This window comes from Salarias fasciatus, chromosome 19 (assembly GCF_902148845.1).
Source record: "Salarias fasciatus chromosome 19, fSalaFa1.1, whole genome shotgun sequence".
Lineage (NCBI taxonomy): Eukaryota > Metazoa > Chordata > Actinopteri > Blenniiformes > Blenniidae > Salarias > Salarias fasciatus.
The window spans coordinates 18,830,164-18,844,512 of NC_043763.1; the positions used below are offsets into that span (position 1 = coordinate 18,830,164).

Sequence of the window (14,349 nt, forward strand, 5' to 3'; positions counted from 1 at the left end):
TAAGAAGGCATCTCCAAAAAAAAAAAAAAAAAAAAACTCTGATATGTTCTCCCCAACTGTCATTTAAAGAAATCCATTTACTTTGCCTGGATTTATAAATGGATGTGAAAAATCTTACTTTTCTGCATGCATTATTCGTAAAATCTGCATCCAGGTCAGCACTTAATCCAACATCGCACAAACACTTCAACAAATAGAAAATACCAGCAGCAAATAAATGCCGTTCACTTTAAATGACCAAGAAAAGGAATAGAGCCAAACCAGTAAGATAAACAGATGGGAAGTTCACCCTAAAAACAAGATGCATGAAAACTAACATCATCCACCCATAAAAGTAGACTAATGTTAATACCATAGTTTGAACTGGAGTCTGCAGTCTGCGGCTCTGGAGCTACATGTGGTTCTTCTGCCATGACTCCATGAAGCTTTCACAAAATATTATGAAAATAAACATTTTAATCTAATATTTTTTGTTTGTGCACCAGATATCTAATCCTGTCTAATCACACAGTTCAAGGTGAGAGATGTGACCTTTAAAGCCAAGAATGGGGAAAATACACATTTTATCTGTCTGTGATCAGGTCACCTTCAGGTGATGAAGATGATGAGTTTCCAAATGCACTTCATGGTCAGCTGACTGTGACTATATCTAAATGAAGAAAAGTCTCAGGAAAATTAGAGTTTCATTCAGTGTAGACATGCGGCACCATTAGATTTCACTGCCAAGTAGTGCTGCCACTGGCAGCCTGCCAGAAGTGGTTTACCTATATGTAACGGTACAAGGAAATGCCAACAAAGAAATGGCTGGAAAACTACAGACGAAAACAAAGAATTATAAAGATAGTGAAAGGTAAAACACGCTAACAAGATTTTAAGAAATAAAAGGGATAAAATAGTCGAACCACTTAAAATGACCAAAATTCTAAAGCAACCCATTAATAATAAAATGCCAACCAAAAAATAAAGATGTGAAAAGTCATAAATGCAACTTAGTTTTTGTATATAACAGACCTATAGATACAACTTTGTGAGCTGTATTATACTAATTTTGATGGTGAAGTTAGTTTTAGTTTCTCCAAATCACTGGAAAAAGGCAAAATCATGAATTGCTCAAAGGTTACAATTCTCCTGTGGTAGACATGCTGCTATATTGAGTAACATGTAACCATGTTCGCTCTGGTAAGTTCCTAGTTAGAGAGTGTTCTGATGTACTTTTCTGACTTGGAAGAGGGACCTTTTCTATTTGTCACCGTTCCATGAATGTACGATCGAAAACAAGGCAGTGATTTTAACGAAAGCTTTGAAACACACTCGCTCAACTCACAAAGATGTTATTTTCTTATATGCTTTGGTCACGCAATTATGACACTCCCTTCAACTAAAATAAAGCTGTGTCACAAATGCTTATAATATATCACTATTTCAATGCAGAAAACAAATTACTGTTCAATGCATTTGGATAAATGTGGCGAGAGAATAAATGATGAATTTTAATGAATGTACTTGATGCTTGTACTTGAACAAAGCTGCTCACTTTATTGTCAGAAGAGGGGATACCTGGAGCCACACACAGCCAAGCTTTTTTGTTGATTGATTGATTGATTTCTTCAAGTTTGATCTTAGTGAGGTCAAATTTACTATTTTTTAAATTGTTAACTTATTAAGACCATCTTGAAATTCTAAGCAAATGATGAATCAAACTGATATTCTAATTACTAAATTTCTATTCATACTCATGTCAGCAATATTCTGTTGGATTTTTGACTTTATGATTTATGCATATTTTCACAAACCTAGATGTGTGGCTTTTGAACTCTTAATATTTTGCTTGCAGAAAGGTAGTGTGTTGCATTGTTGCATTGAAGGCATTGGTGCAGTCTGATGTTCTGCCCTGGGCCTCAATGCTCTGGGCAAAATGATATCTGTTGCTTTCACTGGAAAAATTGCTGCAAATGTCTGTGTCGTTTTTTCACTCTTCAAGGTCATTTTTATTTTCCAGAATCATTCGGTTGCCAATCTTTTCCACTTTAAGTCTTGAACTGTTCAGCAACTGACCAGGCACACTTTTGAACATGTACGATTTTCTATATCCATTTCATCCATGATAGGATGTAATACAGCTGTCGACGATGTAAACTGATGAGAGAAAAGTAAGAGCTGATCATGTCACAAGTCAAATTCTGGGCCAGCACAAAGAGACAGACAACTGCACACACTCACTCCTCACTCAACCTTTTGGATGTTGTATTTACTTCCTGAAGTTTGATTCGTTAGACCAATCATTCAGTGCATAACTGTGTTGTTTAGGTCTCTTGCTATTCTTTTTATTTTAATTTCCTTCACGATCCACTCTGTGGTGTTCTCCAAAAGTTACAGAAACTCTGTACGTTTTTATTTGTGAAAGCTTTTGAATGATTTAACTTTGTACCCCATTGTATTTTATGTCGTGTAAAAGTGTGAGTGTTTTATCTTTCTCAACTACTTTTATTGATTTAGCCTGTATTTGTTACTTTTAATTGTCACTGTTGTTTTTAAACTCCACTGTAGCACTTTGAGATTTGTTTTACAAATGTAAAGTGCATGATAAATAAAATTGATTATTATTATTATTACTCTCAACACGCCAATCATCTCATAATGAATCAAGCTGATGGTGGGAATGCAAATGTGATATAATTAACCTGATTGACACCAACCTGGCAACCCAAATGGTTTGGTTTAAAAAAAAGATGAGTTGTCTACGCTATATTTTAATCTATTCAATTTACATCAGTAGAAGGAGGATCAGGAGGATCAGGGCTTCATTTGGTGAAACTGACACTTGCTGGGACTTTCTTTCATCTATTGATTATGGCCTGTGTAGGTTCAGGTCAGTTCTTCTCTCCGGGAAAGACAGCATCTCAGCAGGAGCTCAGGAACACTAAGGCATACTGTCCGCAAGGGGGCAGCACTCGCACACACGCACAGACGTACACAAACACACACATATCATTGCAAAAGCCAGGTTTCCCTCTCCAGCCCATACTTCCATACTGAGATAAACTGTATCACATTTTAAATACATGTTAAGACAATAAAAATCTGCTGTATGATTTATCATGCTTTGCAAAGGAAAAAAAAAATCATGGAAATCAGTACACTGAAAATAAAATCAATATATTTGTGACATAACACACATACTGTATGTAGACAGATTACATTTTCATAATTCAGTCAAAACAGAGAAAGTTTGTTTTGTTTCACCTTTACTACAGATAATTGACATTTGAATGGAGCTTGCACACAAAACAGCTACAACCACACATTTTGCTCACAGACACAGTGAGAAGAGACATTAATGTGTTGTATGAAGTTAGCAGATTAGATCAGTCCCCACTGTAGATGATCCTTATAGCCACCACATTAGGCTCCTCTGCAGGTTTCAAGCTTTCGATGTAATTATTTTCCGTGTGGAAGAAGCTTGAGTTGACTGTGAGGACCCACTCTGCGATCCTCTGGTCGGTGTAGAACTCCTCATCGCTGTCGTCTCTCAGTCTTTCAGAATAACCTTCAGAGTCCTCGGATACTGTTTCAATCTCGGAGTCATCGGAGCAGAAAGCTCTTTGTTGTCTGCCTTCGCTGAGACTGGCATCATGTTCAACCCTGACTGGCATCATCGTTCGGCTGTCACCGGCACCGGAATCAGTGGCGTCATTCTTCTTTTGTTGTTCCCCAGGGTCCACTGGCTCCAGAGTCACTGCTGCAGCTGGTTGATCCTCAAAGGCCTGGTTAATCAGTCGGCCGCAAGTCTCTGAATCCTTGATGATTTCTTTGGTTCTTGCTGCAGGAGCAACACTGATTTTCTTGCATTTATTAATCTCCTGATGTGATTTCCCACATTGTGCCCCAAACTCTTGAAACACTGTGCTTTTGCTGCAAGCTGGTAGGTTTGCACCATTTCCTTTAGGCTTGATTGACACCTTTCTCTTCACTGGTCGAGGGGGTTCTACTTTTCCATAGATTGTCCTTGTCTGACCTATAGGAGGCAGAGGGAAGGTCCCCGTCTGGCTCGGTTTGGTCTGCCCCATGGCATTGTTAGACCTTGCACAGTGGTCAAATCTTGCAGAAGTGTGAAGTTGACACATTGATCGCATTGGTCCGGTAATCCTTTGGATGTTAATTTCCCAACTGCGACTCCTCCTTTCCGAAGAATTCCATCCTGATCGTCCAAATTTGCTCCTGTTCAAATCTGCCCAACAGTCCAGCTTGCTGTGAACAGCCATGTGGGAACTTTTCATAGCCTCAGCCAGTATCCCTTTGCATACTCTGTCAGGCAAAGTGATCCTTGATGGATCAGAAGGTCTGACTGTCAACCTCCTTTATACTGCCTGCTCTATGTCACGATGCCGCCCACTTCATACGCACAACCCTGACTTGTCACTTGATCTGTAACAGTACTCCTTATAGGTTACTGCTGAGGACCCATACTGTCTCACAGCTGACAAACAAATCATTCCTAAATCTTTCATGCTGTCAGAAATTTGAAAACATCATTGCCAGAGTTGAGTTTGTGTCACGCCAAGTGAGAAGTGAAGGCAGCCCTGCAATACTCTGCTTTCAAACAGGAATTAGTTGTGTTTGGAGAGTAGTGAGAGTAACAGGAAGTATTTTTCTGGCTTTCAGAGATGCAGGCCTTAATATTGACAGATTGTTACACACTTGCATGATCAGGACCAATGCATGCTTTATGTAGCTGATAACAGCTCAAGTCATTGATGTGCAGAATGTTATCACGAGTTGCACCTTGCACTGTCAAATTTGCAAGGTAATATAGGGGACAAATGAAAATGTGCCTTGTAAAAACTGCATGAAAATTCATGTATGTTTTGGCATTGGTGTGTTTGTTTGACAGTCATAACTTTGCAACAGGGCTTTATGGAAATAGCCACTAACTTACGCAATCCCTGGAAGTGAGAAGAAAAGTACTGTGATCACAGCAAATACAGATGCAAATTGAATTCCTGTTTCAATGCACATTTTGGTCAGTATTTTGTTCTTGAGAAGTGAAATATAATCTGAGGAAAATGATCTGAAGATAATGTGAACATTTTAGACGATAATAACTGTGAATAAAATCACGTAATTTTTAATGATTTTGGTTTAGAGATACATCGTATTTCCTGGCGTAGGGTCAGGGTTGATGAGCTGTGGTGTAATGAGGTGTAAGGCAAAGAAAAGGGAAGCCTTTAACCCCAAGACTGACTAAGACTAATGCAAAGACTTGAATCAGCAGTGATGAGAGTTCAAAAATATGTTTCTAAAGTTACAGCCACATGACTTCGGTCTATTGCAACACTTCATTTAAAACAGTAAACACAAAAATTTGCTCTAAAACCAACGATTGCATTTTTGACCTTCACCAGTCTTGATCAGCCTATAAACGATGCTGGTAGAAGATATTTTATCATGGACAGCTTCCAAAAAAAATGCACCTGGAATTTGTTTTTCTTTCTGTTTATTATCCCCCTCAACAGAAATGGCATTTCTACGTCACTTCACAGCGAGTTGTGGCTATTTGATCTGTCACTGAGGATGCACGGGACAGAACAATGAAGACAGGAAATGACTGTCGTGTACTGCAAACCAAAACCGAAGGTTTCAGTTTCAGGTCACGTTTTCTAGTGAAGTGTTCCTCAGTGTCTTCATCTAAACCCACTTCAAGTGCATTTAATTAAGGATCCGTCCTAATGTGGTTAACAAAGCGTTACTATTATTTAGATGTGGCAGGTTGGATCTGTCTTCATGTTTCAGATTCCTTTTGTACAAACATCTTTGAAAACAGAAGCTCAAATCTGGTTGCATGCCATGAGCACATTTACACATTGATGTTTCTGACGTAGAGTCACCAGCGTTGCAGTGTGGTATAGTGTGAGCTGCATGTTTTGGAGGAGTGACACTGTACACCGTGGAGCGCGAGCCGATCAGCCGACCTGCACGGTGAGCTCACTTCTTCCACTGACGGCCGGTGATGGATGTGTTTATGTGAGTGTGACAGGAGACCTTTTCACTGTAAAAGCTGACCTGTTAGTTCAACTAGACCCACTGTCTTATAATATTATAGTTTGTTAACATAAATAGAACACTTCTTCATTTACCTTATTTCATTATGATAATTTGCATATGCAAAGTAAGTTTAATCAGTTTCATTCTTGTACTTCAGCTCAAAACTATTCAATCTGAAACTGCTATTTACAGTTATCTAAACTAACTTTTTATGTTTAAATGGAGACTGTCGAAACAAAGTGAGACAAACTCAAATAATCTCAAATCACTGTTACTACTAGTTAGTTTAAATCTATTTTCAATAAAGCTAATTATTAGATCCTAGTCAAGACAACTTGTAAACTGATCACAGCTGCTCATTTTCAGAAACCCACTCCCTTTAGGTATAATATGTAATATTTTTGTTGAATGCAAAATTAATGAAACATAAAACAAATGACAATATGACAAATGAAGAGTCCTGGTTTCATCTGAAAAACTATTTTGTGACTTGCGATAGGTGTATCTACTAAGCCAGTATTCCAACAGGAACAGCAGGCTACATGGTAAACAAAGCTATGGTTAAAGCTCTGGGCTACACTGCCGGCAATCTGCAACACTGAAATCAGGAAATAAGATTGAGAAACAAAGAATAAAAATAGGGCAATTCAAAGGACAGACTGGAGCTAAATTTTACTCAACACTGCCACCTGATGTACAGCAGATGCATGTCTGACATTTCATGCAGTGCCCCTATAAACCAGATGTCAAAGTATGGAATGGGCTGCTGGAGAGCTTTGAGGGGTTGCAGCAGCAGGAGGATGCATTCTTACCAGGACACATACATACAGATGCTCAGTGCTGTATCCTATTGACAATAGGCTTACATGCACTGCTAAAGTCCTGTCACAGGAGGGTGGTAGAGTACTATTGTATTGAGGATCTCTAGCCACTGCTGAGAACATATGAAGACAGGATTGATAAAACAATCACACCAGTTAATTCCTCACAGTGATTCTATTCTATTCTCCTTCACTTTTTCATCAATCATCAGGTTGTTGTTGCTGCCGTATCCCATTGTGCAATGACACACTTGAACTCAAACATATAAATCTCAACAAAATATCATCTCCTCTCTTCTAAATGATCTCAATCCAATAAAAATGGATTGAATAACAACTGCATCCATGATACCTATAACACTAAAAATGAATAAAAATACAAAAAAAAAAAAACACTCTGGACAGTCAAACACAGAGAGCTAGACAACGACATGCACTCACCTACATTCAAACCAAGGGCCAATTTGGGGTCTCAAATTAATCTCACATGAAGTTTTGGAGTGTAGGAAGAAACTGGAGTACCCAAAGAAAACTACACGCATAGTGACAATATGCAAATTCCACAAAGAGAAGCCCAGCCAATGTGAGGTGACAGCACTAACTGGGCTACCCCATGCAGATAGGAGATGGGTATAGGGAACAAGGTATATCTAAAACACACATACATATTAAATGTACACAAGCAGCAAAGGGAAAAATAATGCAATAATAAAACTGTCTCAGTCTTTCTCCATTGGTTTGGCCCTTGTCTTGAAAAACAAATTACATTTTCAAAACTTGAACATGTTTTTTTAAAGAGACTTGCAGTTCTGCACAACACAATAGCTCACTAGTAAAAGCTACAAAACATACAATAATATAAACACAAAAAAGGAAATAATATTTAGCCTACAGTGATGTAAATAAATGTAGACTTTCGCTACTCACTTCACTGGTCGCTAGAGAAAAACTGGAATATCAGAGCATGTGTGTGTGAGTGTGTTTCTCTGTGTGCACGCGCGCGTGTGTGAGCGAGAGCGACACGGCCAAAGTGCGCATGCGCAGCCGGGCGGCTGTCACTGCCATAGCAACCGGAGCAGATCAGACAGCAACATGGTGAGTGTGTGAGGTTTCGGAGCAATTTCCTGATTATGTGATGTTTCTCAGTGACCCTCTGTGTCACGTTCGCTGCTACATCCCAGGCAAACACGGCGCTGATTCACTGCATGGTCGTTTTCACCCGGGCTGCATGCATTGTTTGTGTTGCTGAGCGCTAACATGGGCTAACTTTAATTAGCTAGTTTGCTAGGTAAATAACCTAAGATCGCCCGCTATCATTATACTTCCCCGTGTCTGATTATTCTACTTGTCTTCATCTTGAAACGAGAGTCCATGTGAGAATTTATTGACTCACGTAATTGTGCGTAACGTATTGAACGATTTAGTGCGAAGTGTATGAGCAAGTTTGCCATGTTTTCTGTTGTACTTGGAGTCATCTCAGTATAATCCAGCTCCTCCCTGGCTCACTGAATGTAATGCACTGTCCCCAGGCTAAAGCAACAACTGTGAAAGAAGCACTGTCCAAATGGGTGAGTGGTGCACGCATGCAGCTGTTACACATGAGAGTACACTGCAGCACAGTGAGACAGAGATGTATTTGTTTGTGTGACAGAGTGCATCAAGAAGTAGCTGTGCCAAAAATAGTGTTCTTTTTTGTTTGTTTTTTTTTTACACAGGAGGAGAAATCTGGGGAAAAAGCAAGCGAGGCCAAGGAAATCAAACTGTATGGTCAGATTCCTCCTATAGAGAAGATGGATGCTTCTGTCTCCACGCTTGTTAACTGCGAGTGAGTTTTATTGTGGCTTTTTCAATGTCTAGAAGATATATTGTTTTGTGAAGGTAGCATCCGCATAGACGTACAAGCATTGATGGTCATCCTCTCAATTTTGATTTCTCAATTCACTTGAGCTTTGTAAGCATGTGTTAAAGCAGTTTTATAAAAAAAAAAATACTAATGCAGCTCTCCTCCTCCCATGTGATGTCTTGTTTGCTCATATGTGACAGATGTGATTATTTTTTCTGAGAGTCTGAATAACACAAATTTATATGCAATCCAAAATGTGATACTTCACTGACGTTTATTTGAGGGGAGGAATGTGATCTCAGTCTAAATGGTAATGTTGCATTTCATCTAAATTTTATATCAAGGAGAGACAGGCATCACATTTCTACACCACAAAAGGCGAGACATGGCAAGATCAGATTAAAACAAAACTCTCCATCCACACTTACATCTTGTGCAGAGATCTTCAGTGCCGGGCCCATTCACTGTGGAGTCTAATGATAGTGGCAATTTATGATAAACTTTGAACTATGAATCATGCAAGATTTCATTTCCTAAAATCTTCTGATTCTTTGTTCATGAATTGATAATTATGGGTGATTTACTTCTTTCCTATTATGCATTCTCCACAGAAAACTGTCTCTGTCCACGAATGCCATTGACAAAATATCCAACCTCGTTGGCCTGAGTGAGTCTCCACTGCTTAAATACTTGAAACCACACAAACACTTTGGCTGTGTTCATGGTCTTTGGAATGTGAAGTGATGCCTTTTGTCCTTTCAGAGAACTTGAAAATCTTATCGTTGGCGAGAAACAACATTAAGGCACTCACTGGACTGGTGAGTTACTGATGAAACTAAATGTTCTCATATTGTTTCCTTTTGTCTTTGTCGTCTTTTCATAGTCGGTCTTTTTCAACATTTTTTTAATGCTTTGAAAATTGATTCACATGTTGTATTTGAACTTTATTCTGAATAATTTGTGTGTGTAGGAAGCAGTAGGAGACACTTTAGAGGAGTTGTGGATTTCTTATAACTTGATTGAAAAACTGAAGGGGATCCACTGGATGAAGAACCTGAAAGTCCTTTACATGTCCAATAACCTGGTCAAAGATTGGGGTAAGCTACATTCATGATGGCCATGGTCAACACCAGATTATCTTCTCCACAGTGAAGCCATAAGGGAAGTTTCTTTTGTATGTTGTGCAGCGGAGTTTGCGAGGCTGGCGGACCTCCCGTGCCTGGTTGACCTGGTGTTTGTTGGAAATCCTCTGGAGGACAAGCATTCGGCTGAAGGAACCTGGATGGCAGAAGCCTCGAAACAACTTCCTAACCTGAAGAAGCTAGATGGTACGAGTACTCCAATCATCAGTTTGCAGTGCATGTGTAGTTCATCAACATAACAATGCATTTTTGTGACATTGGGGACATTTTGTCAATCATCTAATAATTCTTTATATTTCGCTTTCATTGACTCTTCCAGTAATGTTTCCCTCAAGCTGTTGCACTGCTGCTTGCAGATGTGGTGTGGTTGGTTGACTTTCCCTGTTGTTTTCAGGAACTCCTCTCATCAAGCAAGAAGAGGACGAAGGAAACGAAGAGAGCTGAGGAGACATTACTTGACAAATGTCCAATCCTCTGTCTTCCCCTTTTATTTTTTGAAGGTTTCTATGATTTCTTACAAGGCATTTCTTAATACTAAACAATTTTTACAACTCTGTTGTAGCTATAAGGGCACAAAATGACAGACACAAAGTGTGTCTGGCCCCATGGGATTGGAAACAACATGATAAGCACATTTCATGAAGCTGTTTCTGAGCATTTTAATTGTTAAAAAAAATTTTTCAGGATTTTTAAAGCCAATTGTAGCAATTTGCTTCAAGCCCTGGGGCATCTCTATCCTTATTGGAGTTCGATGTAGATTCCTGACATACACTGGGATGAACAGTGGAGCCAGTCATGGTTAAAAATGAAGTGGAGTGCAAGATCAATGACAAAAATCCAGAGAATAGCTGCGTCCTGCCATTGAAATTGAGCAACACAGTGCTGAAGGATTTTAGTGAACTCTGGGGTTGTGACGAGCAGCAGACTTCTCGGATGGGGAGACGGAGCTTTAAAACAGGAGCAGGAACTTGAACTGCATAACAATAAGCTTCATGTAAGACAGTGCAGCCAGCAGAGATGAGACCAGAATACACCCACAGCTCTGTTTGACTCCTGTCTCTCCAAGAGGAGCTCTATATTCCTGAACTTGATGTTGTTCAGATAGACATCTGTCCCTCACTGTGTTTTCCTCTGGCATTGATTTCATACTGAAGATTTTACATTTTTCCTAATCTTGAAAAATTGATTTTACATGTTGGACACAATCAATAATTGTTTTTGTAATGTATATGTTTAATTTTAAGTTATTTAAAAGCATGTTTGTACAACTAATTTTGGTATGTTTTATTATTTTTTTTATATTTAAATAAATCCCATTGAAACAACATGGTGTCTAGTCAGTGGAATCTTTTCCATCACTCTGTGTTGTGGCTCTTGAGCAAGCACAATATACCAGGAATCCTGGGTTAAGTCCAAACAATACAAACAAATGGAAAAAAGATTCACGTGTTGTGAGGGTCTGTTGGGAACGTCTGGTGGAACCCTCTGTCAGCATGGTTTTCAACTCCCACCTCCGGGAGAGCTTCTCTCATGTCCCGAGGGAGGTTGGAGACATTGAGTCCGAGTGGACCATGTTCTCCACCTCCATTGTCGAAGCAGCTGCCCGGAGCTGTGGTCGTAAGGTCTCTGGTGCCTGTCGTGGTGGCAACCCCCGAACCCGGTGGTGGACACCGGAGGTGAGGGCTGCCGTCAAGCTGAAGAAGGAGTCCTATCGAGCCTTGCTGGCTCATGGGACTCCCGAAGCAGCTGACGGGTACCGGCAGGCCAAGCGAACTGCAGCCCGAGCGGTTGTGGAGGCAAAAACTCGGGTCTGGGAGGAGTTCGGGGAGGCCATGGAGGAGGACTATCGGTCAGCCTCGAAGAAATTCTGGCAAACCGTCCGGCGCCTCAGGAGGGGAAAGCAGGTCTCCGCCAACACTGTTTACAGTGGAGGTGGGGAGTTGCTGACCTCAACTGGGGATATCACAGGACGGTGGAAGGAATACTTCGAGGACCTCCTCAATCCCGTCGCCACGTCTTCCGTGGAGGAAGCAGAGGCTGAGGTCTCAGAGGTGGACTCGTCCATCACCCAAGCTGAAGTCACCGAGGTGGTTGGTAAGCTTCACGGTGGCAAGGCACCGGGGGTGGATGAGATTCGCCCTGAGTACCTCAAGTCTCTGGATGTGCAGGGACTGTCTTGGTTGACACGTCTCTGCAACATCGCGTGGCAGTCGGGGACAGTGCCTCTGGATTGGCAGACCGGGGTGGTGGTCCCCCTGTTTAAAAAGGGGGACCGGAGGGTGTGCTCCAACTATAGGGGGATCACACTCCTCAGCCTCCCCGGGAAAGTCTATTCCAGGGTACTGGAGAGGAGGATCCGACCGATAGTCGAACCTCGGATTCAGGAGGAACAATGCGGTTTTCGTCCTGGTCGTGGAACAGTGGACCAGCTCTATACCCTCCATAGGGTGCTCGAGGGTTCATGGGAGTTTGCCCAACCAGTCCACATGTGTTTTGTGGACTTGGAGAAGGCATTCGACCGTGTCCCTCGTGGTGTCTTGTGGGGGGTGCTCCGGGAATACGGAGTCCGGGGCCCCCTGTTAAGGGCCGTCCGTTCTTTGTATGACCGGAGTAGGAGTCTGGTCCGCATTGCCGGCAGTAAGTCGGACCTGTTCCCGGTGCATGTTGGACTCCGGCAGGGCTGCCCTTTGTCACCGGTTCTGTTCATCATTTTTATGGACAGAATTTCTAGGTGCAGCCAGGGGCCGGAGGGGGTCCGGTTCGGGGACCACAGGATTTCATCTCTGCTTTTTGCAGATGATGTTGTCCTGTTGGCTTCATCGAACCCGGACCTACAGCATGCACTGGGGCGGTTCACAGCCGAGTGTGAAGCGACAGGAATGAGGATCAGCACCTCCAAATCCGAGGCCATGGTCCTCGACCGGAACAAGGTGGCTTGCCCTCTCCAGGTAGGTAGAGAGACCCTAGCCCAGGTGGAGGAGTTTAAGTATCTTGGGGTCTTGTTCACGAGTGGGGGACGGATGGAGCGTGAGATTGACAGGCGGATCGGTGCAGCGGCTGCAGTGATGCAGTCGTTGTATCGGTCCGTCGTGGTGAAGAAGGAGCTGAGCCGAAAGGCGAAGCTCTCGATTTACCGGTCAATCTACGTTCCCACCCTCACCTATGGTCATGAGCTTTGGGTCATGACCGAAAGGACAAGATCCCGGATACAAGCGGCCGAAATGAGCTTCCTCCGTAGGGTGGCTGGGCGCTCCCTTAGAGATAGGGTGAGGAGCTCAGTCACCAGGGAGGAGCTCAGAGTAGAGCCGCTTCTCCTCTACATCGAGAGGGGCCAGCTGAGGTGGCTCGGGCATCTGTTCAGGATGCCTCCTGGACGCCTCCCTGGGGAGGTTTTCCGGGCATGTCCCACCGGGAGGAGACCCCGGGGAAGACCCAGGACACGCTGGAGAGACTATGTCTCTCGGCTGGCCTGGGAACGCCTTGGGATCCTCCCGGAAGAGCTGGAGGAAGTGTCTGGGGACAGGGAAGTCTGGGCATCCCTGCTGAGACTGCTGCCCCCGCGACCCGGCCCCGGATAAGCGGCTGAAGATGGATGGATGGATGGATGGAAAAAAGATTCCCTGGATTTACAGAAAATGGACAAAGAATGCATGTTAACTGCAAATGGTAATGTTCCAGTGAAAGGTTCTGTAACAGATCTTAAAAATCACAAAAGGCAGACAAAAAAGAGAAACTTTCCATTTCACTCCTATTATTTAAAAGACCCCGAAAATTCTGAATCTTTGTCTTCAGAGAGATATGCCCCTGAAAAGTAAAGTTTTGCTCACAAAAGCTGAGAGTATTACATGTGTAGCCTGTGCTGCTCAGTCACTATGTGTAGATAAAACAACTTGCAAATGCTCACTGACGTATTTTTGTTTTTGGAGGGGGGCAACATATAAGAGAATCTATTGTTTAGATGAGTATGAAAGAGGTGGTTTGAACTTCTTAGACTTAATAAATACTTAAGTCAAGGTTAATGAAACCTTCAAAATAAACTGGATCAAACAATACCTAAAATATACTAATTCTGGAATGTTATCTCAAGCCATTTTTTTCACCGTTGGGTGGCTTCATTTGTAATTCTAACAAATTGTTTGGTCAATTCCTGGGTTATATATGATTATTTATTTATCTATTTATTTTTTATAACATGATTGCTAACAAACTGTCAGTGACGTTGCAAGAGGTGAATAGGCGAATCGATGAGATATATTTTTGTAGTTTTCCTTTCTTTAGTCACATACTTCTCCATATCTCCCTGTATTTTTGTCCCATATTACTTTGACTGAATGTAATTTGTCTATTAGCGTCTTACGTCACGGCGCTCGAGCCACTGTTCCTATTGGCTGAAACAAACGTCAATCACAGCCCCATTCCATCGCTTCCTTGACGACGGTTTCGTTAACCGGAAGTGGCTGTTTTTGCCGGGAACTATCAACTGTCCCCGTGTAAATATCCA

At 41.9% G+C, this 14,349-nt stretch overlaps 1 protein-coding gene across 1 annotated transcript; it reads left to right on the forward strand.

The window, feature by feature from the left end:
• The first annotated feature begins 7,913 nt into the window (after positions 1 to 7,913).
• Positions 7,914 to 11,109, forward strand: dnal1 (dynein, axonemal, light chain 1). Its single transcript, XM_030116732.1, has 8 exons — positions 7,914 to 7,958; positions 8,393 to 8,431; positions 8,579 to 8,688; positions 9,318 to 9,373; positions 9,469 to 9,524; positions 9,677 to 9,803; positions 9,894 to 10,034; positions 10,243 to 11,109. Exons 1-8 carry the CDS (start codon positions 7,956 to 7,958, stop codon positions 10,290 to 10,292), a joined length of 582 nt encoding a protein of 193 aa, XP_029972592.1. The 5' UTR covers positions 7,914 to 7,955; the 3' UTR covers positions 10,293 to 11,109.
• The last annotated feature ends 3,240 nt before the right edge of the window (positions 11,110 to 14,349 follow it).

Bases quoted from the DNA above. Each gene is read 5' to 3' on its own strand.
- dnal1 (XM_030116732.1), top strand. The intron at 9,525-9,676 runs GTGAGTTACTGA...TTGTGTGTGTAG, and splicing joins TTAAGGCACTCACTGGACTG to GAAGCAGTAGGAGACACTTT. The intron at 10,035-10,242 runs GTACGAGTACTC...TGTTGTTTTCAG, and splicing joins TAACCTGAAGAAGCTAGATG to GAACTCCTCTCATCAAGCAA.